The following is a 19,672-nucleotide window of genomic DNA, read 5'->3' on the forward strand; positions in this document are numbered from 1 at the left end:
TAGATGGTCCTTTTCAGCTTGGCCTTCCCCTTCTTTGCCCCCACATCGCCAACAAATAGTTGATTGTCGAGCCAGAATGTTTTGGTATGATCTATGTAGAATGATAAGGGTTTTTTTGGGTCCAGGAGGTAGAGTCTCTCCTATTCTTTAGAAGGATGAGTGGAGCAAAGAAGGTAGATAGGGCGATATTTTGAACTACATAAAAAGATGTCACTACATTCAGGAGAAACAAGACAGGAGTTCTTAGAACCAGTTGGTCGGGGTAGAATGTTGTGTAGGTAGAGTGCTTCCAGTTCACTGACCCTCCAGGTGGATGTTATGGGCGTCAGAACAGCTGTTTTGATGGTGAGTAAATAGAGTGGACATTTGTTTACAGACTCAAAGAGTGCGCACATTAGACCAGTATAGACTAGATTCAGGTCCCACTGGGGCATAATGAATGGTTTTGGAGGGAATAGATGTTGGAGTTCCTTTAAGAAACACATTACAATGGGTTACTTGAACAAAGACAGTTGGTCCAGAAACCACATTAAAGCCAAATTGGCTGAAAGATAACCTTTTAGAATGGCCAGAGTAGATCCCTGTTGGGCTAGGGAAAGAATAAAAAAACTGGGTTTAAAGGTGAAGAAAGAGGGTTAACATTCTTGGGGGTATACCATGTCACAAACCTTTCCTAATGGCAGGCGTATACCACACTGGTGGAGGGAGACCTGCCTGCCAAGATAACATTACAGATTTAAGGGGGAAGGTAAAATGCTGTGTCATGGACTAGCCTTAAAACACCAACTTTGATCTATGTTGTCTGACATCATTTAATTTAAACCAGATCCATTGAACCGATACAACGCAACACCTGAGGTCCTTGTTGATCATATTTACTGAAACTAGCGCTTAACCTAAGCATTATACATGAACACTCTACAGAATGCGTTTAAAAACAATATATACTGTGACTCTTAACAGTTCATACTTTTCAAGGCAAAAGGCACCAATATATTGTGTACCCATCCAGTGTTCAATTTAGCATGCTATGCGCTTTAGTGCTTTAACTTCTGTTTTCATTTTTTCCCTAACCTAGTCCTATTTTAGTTTCAGTAAGTCACGAGACACGCAATTACGTAATTGTTTGCCATGACTGGTGGCTATAAAAATGACCACACCCAGATGCCGCATGCGGATTATTCCCGTACCGTGCAGAGGCTCAGCAAGTCTTCCAGGTTTTCTCTGAATCCAGCGAGTCTTTTCTGTGGCAGCAGTAGGTCATGTTTGGATTCTACAATCAGGTAGGAGACCTCTGCTTGTTCCGTTGAACATTTTCTTGTGAAAAGTTACCACATTCGAGTTGCGCATTGGACGCGCTCTCAGGGAGTTGAATGGCTAAATTGGAATCAGACTTGTGCATGGTCTTAATGATCACTGGACGAACCAGGACTAACTCAAATTCAGTTAAAATACATGTGGGAAGCTCAATACGAGTATACTCTCAGAGAGAACATGTTAAACATTTGAACTTTGAGGTGTGGTTTCCATAATGTGCATTGCAAAGAAGTAAGAATATAAGGCAATGAGAATTACTTTGGCACTAACTACGATACTCGTTGGCATATATTTGAAAGACGCTGATCTGAAATACATTGCGCTGTTTTAAGGCATTAATCTAGGATATTTGAGTCTGGCAGGAAATCAACACCGTATGATGAATAACTAAAAACTCTAGTCTTCTAATTGACTGAAAAGAAAAATAAAATTTCAATCACAAGGCGCAATTTAAAGAATACATTACAGATGGGGATTTCCAAATCCATGCTCTTTGTTGTTCAGGTAACATATATATGTAATATAACCCTGTACCTACTATTTAATTGATTTACTAGTGATGTGTCGTACAAGGAATAACATTGCTGTATCGCCAGTTCCAAGTCTCCCTCCCTGCATTACCCTCCCTAATTTCCCTTCCCCTCATCTGGCCACTTGGATCCTCTGTAATTGCTACTTCAGAGTCTGTGTTGCCGGAAGGTGGGCCTCTTGAGGATGCTGCTTCCAAGGAAATTGACCGACCTGCAACACGCTGTCAACTGTCACCTCTCAATCTTCAAGCATGAAGGGGAGTCGTGTGCAGGTTCAGATGAAGGACCCAGCCTGCTGCTGCAACAGAAGATTCTCCCCCCCCCCCCCTCCTCAAAGTGGCACACTGATCAGAAGACCGATGCTCATGCTCAGGAGCTTGGGATACCAAACTCTCCATGCCCAAGCTGAAGCCACAAGAATGACCTGGGCCCGGTCGTTTCTGACCTTCTTAAAAACTCTTGGCAAGAGTGATATTGGCAGGAATGTGGACAGGAGGCCTGAGCTCCACTCAAGACAAAAATCCTCTCCAAGCGAGAGCTGCCATGGAAACTCCAGTATGCAGAAGTGTTGACATTGCATGTCAAAATAGTTCTAACCAAGGTTCTCCCCAATCTGGAAAGAGTTCTTGCACCACCTCCGGATGGAGATGACACCTGGGATCCTCTAGGCATTGACAGCAGAGTTTGTCTGCTCTGGCGTACAGAGAACCAGCCAGCGGTTAAACCACCAGAGAAATGCCCTGACATTCCAGCCATGTTCAGAGTGACAAGGCCTCTTGACAAAGGGTTCAAAACCCCACCTCACCCGGTTTGTTGCAGTACTTCATGGCGGTGGTGTTGTTCATGCAACACCTGCCCTAGCCTTCCCTTGATCGATGGAAGAAAGGCTTTCAATGACCGCAAGATCACTTGTAGTTCCAGCAAACTGATGTGGAGCCCGGACTTTGCTGGAGACCAGAGTCCTCTGATCTCCACCTGTCCCATATGGCACCCCAGCACATGATTGACAAATTTGTCACTACAGTCTGCTCTGGTTGAAGAAGGGAGAGGGGTCTGCTGCTGATCCGATTGTGGTTTGTTAGCTACCACTGAAGGTCTTTTGCAGTTCCCTCAGAGACCTGGACCAGGTCAAAGACATTCTCCTGATGCTGCACCCAGTGGACCATCAGGTCCCACAACAGAGTCTGCACACGTCCACAGGTATATGAAGGGGGTCAGGTGCAGCTTCGGCACGTTGATGGCGAACACAAGGGAGTGCAGGATGTTTGCCATTGTCTCAAGGTGGCAAACAATTGCCTGGGGCGAGCTGGTCTTCAACAGCCAGTCATCAAGGAAAAGATAGACAGAAACCCACAGGCTTGCTGCGACCACTGCCATTACCTTGGTGAACAGCTAAGGGGGCGATGGTAAGGCCACAGAGGAGAGCACAGCTAACTAATAATGCTTGTGACCCACAGTGAGCCGCAGGTAGTGCCTGTAGGCACGTAGGGCAGAGAATTGGAAGTGAGAGTTCTCCAAGTCCAGCACTATTATTCAGTCTCCAGGGTCAAGGGTAGACTGCTAACATGAGCATCTTTAACTTCTTCAACCTACCTGGTACACTTCTAATGACTCTATTAGCCAAAGAACCAACACTTCCTGACGATGCAAGTAGAGATGGTCCTATGTCAGCTGGTCTTGAGACGGTAGCATGGGTGGCCAGGTTTTCATAAAGGGGATGGATTAACCCCACTGGATGATTTGGAGTACCCATTTGCCCAAAGTTATGGATTGCCAGTGGGGCAGGTGATGGCAAATCCTGCCTCTCCCACGTTATCAGTGGGAACTGCATTACTGGCCATGAAAAGGATGAGAAGCCAGCGGGTGTCAGTGGCTGGGCAGGAAAAGATGCGGTGGTGATACATGTGGTTTAATCGGCCCAAAAGATACACGGTGTTCACCAATCACAGTGCTAGGCTGGTGGACAACAACATCCTCTTGCCAAAGATATCCACAGCCTTTTGGATTCCCTATCCCTTTGGATATTATTATATTAGTAGGAAACGCACCAGTGTTAACTTGGAAGGTGGAGGGTTGGACCACCAAACTCTCTAGGATGGGGTGCTGGATGAGGAAACTGGGGTACTCAGGAGTGAAGCCATGATGACAGGCATTTATTCTGTGCACAGGAGCCCCTGTGCAGGGCTTGGACAGGGCCACAAGGGGGACATCTGAAAGGGCTTCATTAAATGGGAGTAAAGGTTCAGAAGGGACAACTGCTGCCTGAAGAATCTCGGTCAAGACGTTTGTCTTGCCTGCCAGCAAGGGCAGTTGAAGGTGCAGGACCTCAGTTGCCCTCACAGCTGAAGGTCCAGAACCTCAGCTGCCCTCCACACCACCATAGCAAAACAGCCATGGTGGGTGGAGTGACCAAGCCAGTGTCTGGTGAGGTGTCCAAACCACCAGCCTCAGTCAGCCTCAGGTACCAGTTGTCCTCTGGTTCAACACAAAATGATGATGGACGGAGTGCTGAAACTTTTCAAACACTCACCCCCCAGTCACAGATCTGGGTTTAATCCATTTTTTTTGTGGTCATCACGCCATCCCAGTTTGGACCCCGCCATATGCAAATCAGCCTTGACCCTTTTCCCTTTGGCAACAGTCCAGCCCGAACTGCCAGACCAGGTCCTTCCCTGGACCGGAAACAAGCATCCTGGGACCAGTTTCAGGGTATCACCCATCGTCAGCCAGGCTAGCTTGAATCCAGTGGCACAGTAAGCACGGGACCTACATCTGGGCACACCCTTTCCACTGGTGTTTTCATCGATGATGCCATTGTTGGTACCATCATCGACAAGGTTTCTATTAGTGGAGTTGTCATTGTCGACGGGGCTACAGTCGGCATTATCAAGGTCAACAGGGTTCTTGTTGGTGAGGCCAGAAGCAGCAGTGTCATCATCGACTGTGTTCTCCCCGTCGATATCTGTCATCGACTTCTTGGTTGACTATGCCACTGACAAGAGGATTTTCGCCATTATCGTTTGAGCCAAGGGCAAAGACAAGATGATCATCGGTGATGCCGCAGATGTGAAGGTGGACACTGTTGTAGTAATGGTGACCGTCAGCGCAGTTGACAATGAGGTCTTTGTCGAGAATGCCAATCATGAACAAGAAACCGTTTGAGGGTAGAGATTCTGATGATTTTTTCAAATGTGCCTCCTTTAGTGAAGGAGTAGTAAGTTCAGATTAAACCTTTTCTGAGGAGATTTTTTCCTGAATTTGGATGCTTTTCAGACTTTTTGTGAATGCCCTGATGACCCATGGTGGGGCTTCTTCATTATCTTTTTAGTTGACCCTTAAGGCACTCTCTCATGAGGCCCATCTCTCTCATGGGATTTTTCCGTCTTCGAGGAATCATCATTGTCCTCCTCAGATAGAGGGTTTTCCATGGATTTTAAGTTTTTAAGCCAAATTAGTACTCCTCCCTCTCTGTCCTTTAATGTCTTTTGAGAAAAAGTAGGCCATATGTTGCAGTCGTTAGCCTTGTGCTCAGGATGGAGACAGTAGATGCACTCCTTGTGTGGATCCTCTACATGCAGCCTCTTCTTTCATATGACCTTAACAGTCCCTTCTTTACTGGTTATTACACAACTGTGTAGTCAGACTATGTATAGGTCTTAGTCTTGCCCTGAAGTGAATTTCCCTTCAAATTACAGAGAACTGCAGTAAATTGAGCACAATTTTTTTTTTTTTTTGTGTGCAAATGATGGGAATGTTAAAGTGAATGTTTTTTAACATTAACTGCTATGTATTACATTAACTACTGCTTTCTATGGTAGTGTGGGACTCACATTTTGTTGACGTAGAATGATTTAGGCATGTGAATCTATGAAAGATCCAGTACTGACGAACTAAGGTGTGGCTGTCATTTGATTTAAGGATAGAAGCCTTAGGCAAGATACAGCGCATTGCCTGCATTCAGATGTTGGGATACCCTGCGATGGCAGCTGACACTTCTATCTGAGAGGAGATGGGGAGTCTGGCAAACACCTAGTACTGGTAAGTCTTCACAGATGAGCCCTAATTAAAACAGCATATCAACTTCCACCAGTGCTGTGTTGAGCTAGAGATACCTATCAGATGTGCAGTGTACCTTGATTTTCTCCACTGTTTACTGCTAGATCCCAATAACCTTTCCCTGTACCTCCTTCACATTTCTGGTTCCCCCTTCCTTTTTGGTTTCCCTCCATCGCTATCCATAAATTTAAATATTTACCACTTGAAGGTGAAGTCGGTGTAAAGTATGGGTCTGTGTTATTCACTGGGGAGTTTGTTAATGACTCAGAGCAACTCACATTTTGTAGTATAATAACTGGCTTTCATTGCTGTATTTATTCTGCTCACAAATGGTTCAATAAATGATTTAAATCTATACTATAAAATATACCAACATGAATCAAAAACTCTTACATAGATCATACTGCTCTGCGTTAGACGATTTCAATATTTCAAAGTGGTTTGAAAGTGCTCACAAATTCATGAGGGAAGTGAATGAAGCAGAGGGAGATAGCATTGAACATCTAATCCCAAAGTTAGAACCCAGGTACTCAGTACTAACCTACAGACATAACCAAACACTGACAATGTTACCTGTTAATTAGGAGGCAGCACGGTTAATACCCTATGAATGAAGAATGTTAAGAAATGAGATTCTTATTAAAAATGTAATGAGCCAATTCAATAACCAGCACATCAATGTTAAGAAAAAAAAACATATGCCTTTGCTTTGTATAACTTGCTAAAAGATGTAGGAAATGTATTTAATATGCAGTATATATCATACAGTCTAAAATAAGTATTAAGAATATGCTGCAAATTTGATTAGCAGATACATTCATTTGTCGGTTATAGATCAGAGTTAAATGATTTTGCACATAGAATAGCAACACCCTTTTTCTTGTAAAGCGTAAACTGACCTGTAAAACCTGAATGATCATTTTTAAATAGTTCTTTAAAATTCATTTTACTGCAAGAAAACAACATAAACAGATACACACTGCAGCCTCAGAAGTCATATTTGTCAAAGCACAGTTAGCCATCACCCTTTCTCTTAATCGCGACCCCATGCCCCAACCCCCTCCCCCAGATCTCTCCCACCCGAGAACTATAGCCTCTCAAAATCAACCCATCATGTCTTGTGCTGATATTCTGGTCCTATAACTTCCGCCAAAGCACACAGTCCACCCCTCTGTTTGTTCCAATTCCCCCAAATTATAGTCCAGTTTCTTGGGCAGACCCTGCTCTCATAGATCACTTTCTCTGCCAACATGCACCAATCTAGATCCAGCTTCCAGTTCTCCACCTCCGGTGGTCTAGTTGCTTTCCAGGTGCGGGCTATGTTGCGTTTTGCCAATATCAGTCCCAAAGTCATCCATATCTGATCTATAAGGGTGAGATCAGTTACATCTCAGATATTTAGCAAACATCACTTGGGCTCAAGCTGTCCAGTGTTCCCACATACAGTATTTAAACAGGAAACCACCGAGCCACTACAATAGCATGTGACAGAATGACCTGTCTTGGCCGCAAGTTCGGGGTATAAGGGTGAAACTATTCTACCCATTTTAGCCACGGTGGTACAAGCATAATAGCTCCTATGGAGAATTTTCAGTAGTACTGACCAAAATCTTGCTCGTATTACTACTTCCCTAAAGGAGGCTAAGGTCTCTTGCCACTCGTCATAGTCTAACTCCCTAGGTCATGTGCTCAGTGTGTCTTCAGACTCCCACGTGCATCTGGCAAGTTATTGATAATTTTATAGTATGTGAGGGACTTTCCTTTCTTAGGCATGTGTTCAGATAATATCAGTCTTCAAGCAGGGATGACTCAGGAGAGGCTTCCCCTCTAGGTAACACTTTATAGCATGCATGCCTGATTTAGAGGTAGCGGTACGTCTCAGTAGTGGCTAGTTAAAATCCCGTCTGGAGATCCGCAAAGGCAAGAATGGCACCCAGTGTCCACAGATCTCCGACTTACAAGAAGCCGATGAGGTCCCATTTACTGAATTCTGGCTGAGTAGACAGCGTGCCCAATGCCGATATTTTCCATAGGGGGTATTTTGTGTAAGGATGTTTTTCCACCCCAGCGTGTGCAGTGTTTCATGCCAGAGTGTCAGAATGACAGCCGTAGGAGTTGGGAAGGTCTGAGGTCGTTTCCCACCATGTAGTGCCTACATGACCCCTCTGGGCTGCATGGCATTACAATCCATTCGATAGGCTGGTTCTGTTGCCAGTAGTAAAGTCAAGTGATTGTTAGCAGTTAGGTGAACTGCCCGTAAATAGTTACGTAGGTCTGGTGGGGCAAAGCATCCATCGTACCAGCTTCTCCTTAACTTTTTGGTGGCTATGAGTGCAGGGCCCCCCGCATCCCATAATAAAGTGCGCACCTCTTGGTTACTATCTCTGAGGTATGCATTTTTTAATTGTTGATAAAACTTTGAGTAAACACTGAAAAACATATGTCTGTGCATGAATCTACTATATTACTAATTGTTACATAATATAGGCTTAAATGTGGTAATGTTTGAACCACCTGTCTGACCTGTATTGTTCATTTAGAACATGCACAATGCGCCAACTACAAAGAAAATGTTCACAATGAGCAATTCATTCCACACATTATGGAAAATTATTAATTTCTGTAGAGAATTTTTGTACTAACAAAAGTTTGAACCCCATTTTCTCACAGGATTTCAGGGGATTCCTGTCATGTATAGGATTTTACCTAATATCCTATACATGACCATTTAAAAAACACTCAACTAATAATACCTCACCATCAAAACAGTACCCATTAGAGTTGTACCACTTTTTCACTGACCAACTGTACAGTAATCTTGAATCACTGCTTCACTCAGTATCTTCAATTGCACCCTAAGGACAGTCTTCAATGACTATTATTCTCTAACCACTCCACCTCCTCAAGTTTAAATCTCTTCCTCTATTCGTTCTGTTAAGACAAAAATGTGGGTGCTCCTCCACAAACGATTATACTCAAAAGCTACTGAACTACTAAGATAACACTCAAAATCTACTAAACACCTCCGTGACTAAAAATGGCCTTCACCCACCTCATGTATCTAAACTCTCAAGATCTAGGGCCACAAGTACGAAAGTTTGAAAATGAGAGTTCATAATTGTGATTTCCTGTGAATCGTAATTATGAAATTTGCAATTTCAAATGTACGAAACTCTTGAGTTTCATTTGCGCTTCCCAGAGGGTCGCATATAGACATACCTCCTAAAACTTAATGAGGTAGGTCTTGCTTTGCGACCCATTGGGAATTAAAAAAGATCACAGGGATGGTGGCTTGCTGGGGCCAGCAGGCCACCATGTCTATGATTGCTTTTTAATGAAGCAATTGTTTTTAATGCAGTCCATTTTCCTTAAAAGAAAACGGGATGCACTTAAAAAAGAAAATGTTATTTTCATTAAGAGTAGGCAGTGGTCTGTGGGACCACTGCTTGCTCTTAAAAAATGCTTTAAGCGACATACACAAAGAGGAAGGGGTCCTTTAGGGACGCCTTCCCATTTGCAAACGGGTTACTACCAATTTGAAATTGGTGGTAAAATGCGACAGTTTTGCAACCGCATTTCAGTTGCAACACACGTACCATTGCAATTCGGTTTTTAGGAAGGGACACCCTCAACAAGCCCCTTCCGAATAGTGATTCGCAAACCCAAATTGCGATTCACTAACAGGTTACCGAATCACTACTTGGATTGTCAGAAAGACTTTGTGTTCTCTAAAAGGCAGATTCCGCGAACTGGTAAAAGGTTAGTACATCTGGCTCTTAATCACAGCTTCACAATCCCACAATAAATCACTTTCTCTCTCCAGTTCGCCTCTCATCCTTCCAGGTCCCCACTCAGCCTTTGCAGCATATTTCTCCTCCAAAATGATGATAAGTATTCTTAGCAGCTCTGCCACCTTAGACCCACTTCTCATCCCACACTTCCATTAACGTAACCAAACTAGCTGCCTTTGCTCTGACATTTCCTGCTGCACTAGTACCTATACTTATTGACAATTCTGGGGATGGAAGCTATACTGCTAGATGCCTCCATGTGAGGGGATTTACATTTTACCCGTGAACGCTATAGGAACACCCAAACTGAAACAAACTGCACTACATTAATTACCCAGCTGAGTATTTCACTCGTTAGTGCTTCTTTTCGGCTAAATGTCAATAAATATTGTCTGCATTTCTTGTGAAAGTTGCCTGTGCGTTGTTCTCTCAATAAAAAACAAATACTGAACCCATATAATACACAAGTTTTCTGCAGCCTCTTACCTGGTGACAAATGTCGGATATCAATACAACCAAGTTCTCTTTCACAGCTTTATGGCGCGAGCCTGATGAATACCTTCCCCTGCTGCCAATCTGGTTAATCTCATTAACCAGAGCATCGTATAGGTTGTACAAGATGCTTTGCCATTTTGCTAAATCATGCGCATAAGCACCTATAAAATAAAGATAAATAGTATTTACTACATATTGCTCACCTCAAACACAAACCATTACGTCCACATTAAATGTTAGGTTAGTATCAACACCAGCAAAAATAACAAAAAGCATGTTCCCACACCTTTTCAAATGAAAGGCATATTCTAATACAGTGATCACATTCCAAACTAAAGATAAATACAACATTGTAGTTTAATTTACTTTAATGTATTACATTTATTTTGTAACATTAAAACATCTCTACTAACAAGAATTTAGTTAAAGTATTTCCATTTAAAAAAAATCAAATATAATGTATGAGCTTTAGTGGTAGAGCTGGAGTTAATCTTAAAGTTTAGGTTAGCCCAAAAGTTTTTTTCATTTGTTTGTTGCTAGTTTTTACTTTTAAATAAACACATTCAAACGTACTAGGAAGAATAAAATTCAATTCATAAAAAATAAGATTTGAACATAGTTACACGATTTATGGTTAGGGTTTTATATTTTAACTTATTTTTGTTTCATTTATATTAACAATTATTTTGTAAATCCGGGAAGACGAAGAATGTTCAGAATAAGGTTAGGTTAAGCATTAGGGTTTATAATTGTAGAGTTATAGTTAAATATATAAATAGGATGAGGGTAATTTTAGAGTTAGTAAGAATAATGAAGTACACTTTTTCACACTCCTTTTAATGGCTATGTCAAGTATCCCTTTATATATGGTATCTCTGATTTCCCTTATTTCCACCATTTATTCCTACCATTACTTCACTATGTCTACATGCCTCATGCCCATATACATGTTTAACTGTTTCATCTTGATACTTTTCCATTACACAGTTTGTCTTGACTTTACATACTTAATAGCACTTATTTTCAACAATTACTCATTGCCAGAGTTGCCAAATACTATATGGTATTAGACCTATAATCTAATGATCAAATGACTTCTAAATGAGAATGATTTTATGTTCAGTGAACCTACGTATATGTATATCAATGACTTTTATGAGCAACAAAACTGATTTTTGTCTTCCCTTCGCATTCTATGTTGAAGGGTATACAGAATAGAGAAGAAAGAAAAGAAAGAGGGATGAAGGAAGAAATGAGGGGTTAAAGGGAAGTATGTAACAATGTAAAAAAGGACAGGGGGAGGGCATGATGGTAGGCGCGTCATCAAAGAGCTCAATCAGGTGGAATCTAACCCTCCATAATCCTGCTGAGCGAAGACCCTGGAGGTGGCCCAAGAATAGTCCCTGAGGCACCAGACTTTAACCTTCCTGTTAGGGTTCCTGTTGTGGCACAGAGCAACAGCTGGGCCTGGACATATGTGAGGTGTGAAAGGCAGCAATGCTTGGGCAGTCTCAATTTTTCAGAGGGGCCCATCACCCCCCCTCCAACAGGGTTGTGTGGGATTTACCCTGTCTGGTCAGTCTCTGGGGCCCAGTAATGCCTGGGAAGCAACAATCTAGGTGAGGCATTGCTCCAAACTAAGACCAGCAGTATTATAAAATTATGATACCACTTCCCTCCACGTGACCTGTGAAGTAGCACGCCGCTGCCCTTTTTCTGCATTGACTCTTTGACCACTGGCAAGGAGGCATGAGCCGACACTAGCTGCGCTGCCTGGGACCCACACTTACCTACATGACGACAAAGAAGACATACCTTGCTGAACCCTCACACACAATCTGTTGATCTGCATGATATACTTACAGGTCTCACTCATTTACGAGACCCGTCTGGTCGGGTCCATAGACTAGCCTACACGGCTGGCCACGTTGTCACAGTGGCTGTTGGAGTGTGCCGCACAGTTTGGCAAAACTGTGAATTCACAGCACTGACAACTACACTACTCCTTCTCTAACTGCATGTGCACGCAGGCTAAAATGGAGGAAACCACAGGCTACAGTGATTCCGCAACAAACTAGGATGTATAAACTCATCAGATCTGCAGCAGACCAACAGCTTAACAAGCCCAGTGCAGGTGTCGCAGAATCCGTCAAGAAATTAGTACTGAATGTTTTTTCTAAGCTTCGTGTGACACAAGTAAGAATCTAGAGCACTGTTCCACGAACTAAGAGTCAAGATCCACTAGTGGGTGGGTAGGCAGCTCACTGCCGGTGGGTCACGAAAGAGCAATAAATAGAGATACCTTTACATTTCAGAATTTATCTTTTTATATTTGCTGTGCTTCAAAGGCAGTGGTCAAATGCCAGATTACGTTTTCTGACAAATTGCTGCTTATTCTATTAACATCAGGATTGGTGTTTACTTTTATTTCTCTGACTACAAAGTGAGAGGAGTTGAGTTTTTTTTTTTTTTTTATTGAACTAGGTCTCAATCTTGTTTTGGTACTTGACGTGTGAAGGGCTCTATGATGTCATTTTTTGTAACACAAACAATTTAAAAACTGTTAATGAACTCCTCACATATTTCAGAATATATCAGTAGTTAAAAATGCAATAATTATTATTTCCTATTCTGAATGGCGATAGAAACAGATTTAGACAGGACCAAAACAAACAAAGACACTTACCTGGTGCTGCACAAACAAAACATTTACTGAAACTCCATTTCAACACTTTATAGCTATATAGTTTTAGTAGTAAAACTTGAGATCTCTACAAATTTAGAGGCCATTTCAATAGAAAACATAGTGTCTGTAAATGACAGTGCACTATTGCACAATGCTTTATTTGCAACAGTATGCTCCAAAAATCACCACCAGCTATATATTTCAGTCTCCTGCTAAATACATTTGCTACCCTTTGTATGAAGCTAGGATTTTTTCACAATCCCCATGAATTCAAAGATGTAACACTGTTGCCCCAATCTGAAAACTGCTACATCATTGTTGGTACAATGGTCCTGAACTATGTCACCAAGTCCAGTTTTAAAACAAACAATTATGGCAAGCATTCCCAAGCAAAACCCCAGGTGAATCTTCCACGTTTTCTTGCCGTTTAAAAAAAAAAAAAAGTAACTTCACAGAGCGTATCAACATAGAATGTGCTCAGTATATACTGTCAAACATAATTATCCCATTTGTGCATGTCTTTCACACAGAACTTGAGAAATATGGATATGGCCTAATGGTCAGAGCTGCCAACTTTGGATCTTTGCAACCAGGTTCAGTTCCAGTGTTGGCTCTGGGCACATAATTTAATCTTCAGTGCTTAACACCTTTGCTACCAGGCCTTTTCCCCTCATGTGGCGAGCCTTTTTTTTGGCTATTTGGGGCAGTTTGCACTTAGGCCCTCATAACATTTTGTCCAAAATTTGCATCCTTTTTTCCCAACATCCTAGGGCTTCTAAAGGTACCCAGTGTTTGTGGGTTCTCCTGGAGGAGACCAAGAAATTAGCCAAAATACAGCTAAAAATATGTTTTTTTACAAAAAAAAGCAAAAAAAAGTGCTGCATAAGAAAGCATGTGTTTTTTTCCTGAATATGGATGGCATCAAAAAAGGGTTTGCTGTGCTACAATCACCATCTTACCAGCTTTCAGGAAATTAGACAAAATACAGCGATTGTTTTGTTTTTTAAACGGGGAAAAGGGGCTGCAGAAGAAGGCTTGTAGTTTTTTACCCTGAAAATGGCATCAACAAAAGGTTTGCAGTGCTAAAATCACCATCTTCCCAGCTTTCAGGAACAGGCAGACAAATCAGAAAAAAAAAAACAATTTCAACACAAGTTTGGCTTTTTACTGGGACATACACCATTTTTACTATTTTTTGTGTGCTTTTAGCCTCGTTCCAGTTAGTAAGAGAAATGGGTGCGAAACCAATGCTGGATCCGGGACAGCTAAACATCTCTGAAATGTAGACAACATTCTGAATTCAGCAAGGGGTCATTTGTGTAGATCATACGAGGTTTTCTTACAGGAAATAACAGCTGGAAAAAAACTATTGAAATTGAGAGGGGAAAAAACTAGCCACTTCTCTCCACCTTTTGCGACGTCAAATTTTCAAAAGCAATATACTGTTACATCTGCTGGACTCTTCTGGTTGCGGGGATATATAGGGGTTGTAGGTTCATCAAGAACCCTAGGTACCTAGAGCCAATAAAGGAGCTGCACCTTGTAGTGGGTTTTCATTGTATACCAGGTATACAGCAATTCATTTGGTGAAATGTAAAGAGTGAAAAATAGGTATCAAGCAAACCTCTGTATTTCCAAAATGGGCACAACATAACGTGTTGAGAAGCAGGGGTTATTTACACATCTCTGAATTCCGAGGTCCCCATACTAGCATGTGAATTACAGGGCATTTCTCAAATAGACGTCTTTTTTACACACTGTCTTACATTTGGAAGGAAAAATTGTAGAGAAAGACAAGGGGCAATAACACTTGTTCTTCTATTCTGTGTTCCACCAAGTCTCCCGATAAAAACAGCACCTCACTTGTGTGGGTAGGCTAAATACCCACAACAGGAAACACAGCATGGACTCATCACATTTTTACATTGAAATTTGAAGTTTTTGGAAAGTGCCTAGCTGTGGATTTTGTCCTCCAGCTCAGCCGGCACCTAGGAAACCTACCAAACCTGTGCATTTTTTTAAACTAGAAAACTAGACACCTAGGGGAATCCAGGTTGGGGTGACTTGTGGGGCTCTCACAAGGTTCTGTTACCCAGAATCCTTTGCAAACCTCAAAATTTGGCAAAACATTGCTTTTTTCACATTTCGGTGATAGAAAGTTCTGGAATCTGAGTGGAGCCACAAACTTCCTTCCACCCAGCATTCCCCCAAGCCTCCCAATAAAAATGGTACCTCACTTGTGTGGGTAGGCCTAGTGCCCACGACAGGAAAACGTCCAAAAACACAACATGGACACATCACATTTTTCCAAAGAAAACTGACCTGTTTTTTGCGAAGTGCCTAGATGTGGATTTTGGCCTCTAGCTCAGCCGGCACCTAGGGAGACCTACCAAAGCTGTGCATTTCTGACATCTAGACACCTAGGGGAATCCAAGATGGGGTGACTTGTGGGGTTCTGACCAGGTTCTGTTACCCAGAATCCTTTGCAAACCTCAAAATTTGGCCCCAAAAACAAAAACACTTTTTCCTCACATTTCGGTGACAGAAGCTTCTGGAATCTGGGAGGAGCCACAAATTTCCTTCCACCCAGCATTCCACCAAGTCTCCCGATAAAAATGGAACATCACTTGTGTGGGTAGGCCTAGAACCTGCGACAGAAAATACCCCAAAACACTAAGTGGACACATCAAAATGTTCAAATAAAAACTACCCGTTTTTGTGGGGGGGCCTGCGTTTTTGGTCCTAGGTTCAGCAGTCATCTAGGGAAACCCACCAAACCCAGACATTTCTTAAAAATTCACACCCGAGAGAGTCCAGGGAGGTGTGATTAGTGTGGATCCTGCACTGTTTTCTTACCCAGAATCCTCAGCAAATCTCAAATTTAGCTATAAAAAAAAAAAAAAGAAATTCCCCACATTTCAGTGTGGGATCACAGGGCCGGCTCAAATTTCCTACCACCCAACGTTCCCCTCAATCTCCTGATAAAAATGACACCTCATTTGTGTAGGTGGGCCTGTGACAGGGAAGAGCCAAAAAAAATTCGAAATTGAGGGGGAACTAAAGCGGGTCCAAAAGGGTAGTTTGAAAAAAAACATTCTTAGGATGACAAGTGGGGCAGAATTGTTATCGGTATAGATGTGACAATGCTGGGTGGTAGGAAGTTTGTGGATTCCTGCAGATTACGGAGGTTCCATTACAAAAATGTGGGGAAAATGTGTGATTTCAAGCAAAGTTGGAGATTTTCAGGACATTGTGGGTAAGAAAATGGTGCGGGTGCATGTGAAGCACCCCACCCTGGACTCAACCAGATGTGTCTAGGTCTCCTAGATTTTTCTACATGGCAGCGACCCAAAGTCCAAAAAGTGCAGCCCTCACCTTTCCAAGTGGGACGATTTTGAGAGTTAGCGAAGCTCTCATGGCCCAAATGTAAAACCAAAACCGAAAATAATCAAATGTCCTCTTGCTTGCTGTTGGGATAAGATAATTCAGTATGCTGGGGGAGAGCTGAAAGACTGTTACCCCATTCAGCTGGGCTTAACCATGCCCATACTGGTTGGTAGCCACCACCCCACTATTTTCTTTTTTTTTTTTTTTTATTCCCTGGCATCTAGTAGGTTTTCTACCCCCCCAGCCCCCTCCCTCTAGGGAGTGGATCGGGGGTAACTGCCCCATTTGCCCACCGGTGGGCAGAACAACTTTGTCCCGATTCATTTGGGGTGGGGGTATAGCCATACCCCAACCTCTTTTTTGACGAACATTCTTCCCTGGTGTCTGGTGGGCTTTCTGGCCACCCTTGGCCAACAGAAGGAGATTCCTCTTCCATCCCTGCCCTAGGCCCTCCCCCTGTGGGCCAGTGCCAGGATGTAATGGTTACGTCCTCGGCCCAGGAGCACTGTCCCGCGGGACGCAACCCTTATGTCTGCGGCACAGAAGGGGTTAAATTAAAATGAATCTTACCTTATGTAATGCAAATTAGTGCTCAATACCCATGGGCAGTGATCATGATATATACAAGCACAATATTTATGTTATATATAGTGCTTGGTGAACGTGTGCAGAGATGCCCACGTGGCTGCCTGACAGATTTCCAGGACTGGAACGCATTGTGCTAACGCTGTGGTAGCTGCAGTTGCTCTAGTTGAGTGAGCTCGCAAACCCTCAGGGGGTTTTTCATTGCCAAAGCGCAGCACATTTTGATGCATAGGAGGAACCATCGTGAAATGGTTCTCTTTTGCACCACCTTCCCTTTCTTTACTCCCACATATCCCACAAAGAGTTGAACGTTCACCCGGACGTCTTCAGTACGATCAAGGTAGAACTCCAACACTCTTTTTGGGTCCAGGCGGTGGAGTCTCTCCTCATGTGAGGGATGTAGGGATGGGTAAAAAGTAGGGAAGGTGATGGATTGACCTACGTGGAAGGGTGTTACCACTTTAGGGAGAAAAGAAGCCTTAGTGCGGAGTACCGCTTTGTCAGGATGTACTGCCAGGAAAGATGGTTTAGATGACAAAGCTTGGACCTCACTTACCCTACGAGCAGAGGTAGTGGCAACCAAGAAGGCAGTCTTGATGGTTAGGAGCTGTAAAGGGGAGCTGTAAAGGGCAGCTGTAAAGCGGCTCGAATTGAGTGCACATCAGGTATGTGAGGATTAAATTTAAATCCCGTTGGGGCATGATAAATGGGATAGGTGGGAAGAGATGTTTGAGGCCTTTGAGAAACCTCCCACCAATGGGAGATTTGAATAAAGATGGTTGGTCAGGTAGTGTCAGGAAGGCAGAGATAGCAGAAAGATAGTCCTTGAGGGTGCCCAAGGCAGAGCCCTCTTGGGCAAGAGAGAGAACAAAGAGCAGAACTTCAGAAAGAGGTGCAGAGAGAGGATTGACAGATTTGCCAATACACCATGCCACACATTTATTCCAACGACAGACATATACTGTTTTGTTGGAGGGACGCCTGGTGGCCAAGACGACTTTACAGACTTCGAGTGGAAGGTCAAAAGCCGCCAACTGTCAGTACTCAATCTCCAAGCAAGGAGGCAGAGAGTAGACAGGTTTGGATCGATGACCCTTGCCTGCTGCTGCAACAGAAGATTCTCCCGAATGGGCAGTCTGATCAGAGGAGCTATGGCCATGCTAAAGAGCTTGGGATACCAGACTCTTCGTGCCCAGTCTGGAGCCACCAGATTAACTTGGGGCCGGTCTTGCCTGACCTTCTTCAGAACTCTGAGCAGAAGTGGTGCGGGCGGAAAGGTGTACAGGAGGCCTGAGCTCCACTCGAGATGAAAGGCGTCACCGAGTGAGTGCCACCTGGGAAAATCCAACGCACAAAACAGCTGACATTGCGCATTCTCTACAGGAGCGAACAAGTCTAACCAAGGTTCTCCCCACTGCTGAAAGAGACCTTGCATCACCTCCAGATGAAGATGCCATTTGTGATCTACTATGCATCGTCTGGTGAGTTTGTCTGCTCTGGTGTTCAAGGAGCCCGCCAGATGTTTAACCACCAGGGAAATGTCCTGATGTTCCAGCCAAATCCAGAGACGAAGAACCTCTTGACAAAGAGTTCACAACCCCACTCCACCTTGTTTGTTGCAGTACCACATGGAGGTGGTGTTGTCCGTGAACACTTGCACTGCTTTCCCTCTGAGAGAGGGAAGAAATGCTTTCAATGCTAGTCTAATCGCAATGAGCTCCAACAGATTGATATGAAGCCTGGATTGTGCCGGAGACCAGAGGCCTCTGATCTCTGCGTCTCCCATGTGGCCAGCCCATCCCAGGAGTGACGCATCTGTCACTACTGTGAGGTCTGGTTGGGGAAAGGAGAGGGATTTGCCCTTGACCCAATCTTGATTCATTAGCCACCACTGAAGATCTTTTGCAGTTCCTTCCGAGATCTGGACTTTGTTGCAGGGTATCTCCTGATGCTGAGCCCACTGGAACTTCAGGTCCCACTGCAGAGCCCGCATATGCCATCTGGCCTTTTAACCAGCAGGATACAGGAGGCCATGAGGCCTAGCAGCCTCAGAGTCATTCTCACCGAAATCCAGGACAGAGGCTGAAACATCAGTATCAATGCCCGAATATCCTGGACTCGCTTTTCAGGATAAGCCAGAAACTGCACTGTGTCCAGGTCTGCTCCTATGAAAGGGAGTGTCTGAGAAGGAGTCAGATGTGACTTCAGCATGTTTATAGTGAACCCCAGTGAATGCAAGAGGTTTGCCGTTGTCTGGAGGTTGAAGACGACTTTCTGGGGCGTATCCGCCTTCATCGAGGTAGAGGAATACTGGGACCCCTAACCTGCGCAGATGAGCAGCAACTACTACCATCACTTTCATGAACACCAAGTGGCACTGGTAAGGCCAAAGGGGAGAACTGCGAACTGGAAGTGCTCGTGGCCTACCATGAATCTTAGGTAACATCTGTGGGCCGGCAAGACGGGGATGCGTCCTGCAACTTCAACAATACCATCCAGTCTCCCGAGTCCAGGGCAGATAAGAGCTGAGCCAGTGTCAGTATCTTGAACTTCCCCTTTTTGAGGAAGAGATTGAGGGACCGAAGATCTAAGATAGGACGAAGGCCCTTGTCCTTCTTTGTTACCAGAAAGTAGCAGGAATAACAACCACAACCTACTTCTGACACAGGGACCCTCTCTATACCTCCTTTGGCCAAAAGAGCTTTGACTTCCTCGCGGAGAAGTGCCATGTGATCCTCCGATATGTGCTCGGATGAAGGTGGCATGGCAGGAGGAGAAGAAAGGGATAGAGTAGCCCTTCCGAACAATCTGGAGGACCCTCCTGT

At 43.7% G+C, this 19,672-nt stretch overlaps 1 protein-coding gene across 1 annotated transcript in view; it reads right to left on the reverse strand.

Moving 5' to 3' along the window:
- The window catches only part of ATM (ATM serine/threonine kinase), a 1,319,133-nt gene that overhangs the window by 1,155,107 nt on the left and 144,354 nt on the right, over positions 1-19,672 (reverse strand). Inside the window, exon 8 of the mRNA XM_069202321.1 lies at positions 10,181-10,350. Coding sequence (XP_069058422.1) covers positions 10,181-10,350 — 170 coding nt within the window. The remainder of the gene's footprint in view (positions 1-10,180; positions 10,351-19,672) is intronic.

This window comes from Pleurodeles waltl, chromosome 8 (genome assembly GCF_031143425.1).
Source record: "Pleurodeles waltl isolate 20211129_DDA chromosome 8, aPleWal1.hap1.20221129, whole genome shotgun sequence".
NCBI lineage: Eukaryota > Metazoa > Chordata > Amphibia > Caudata > Salamandridae > Pleurodeles > Pleurodeles waltl.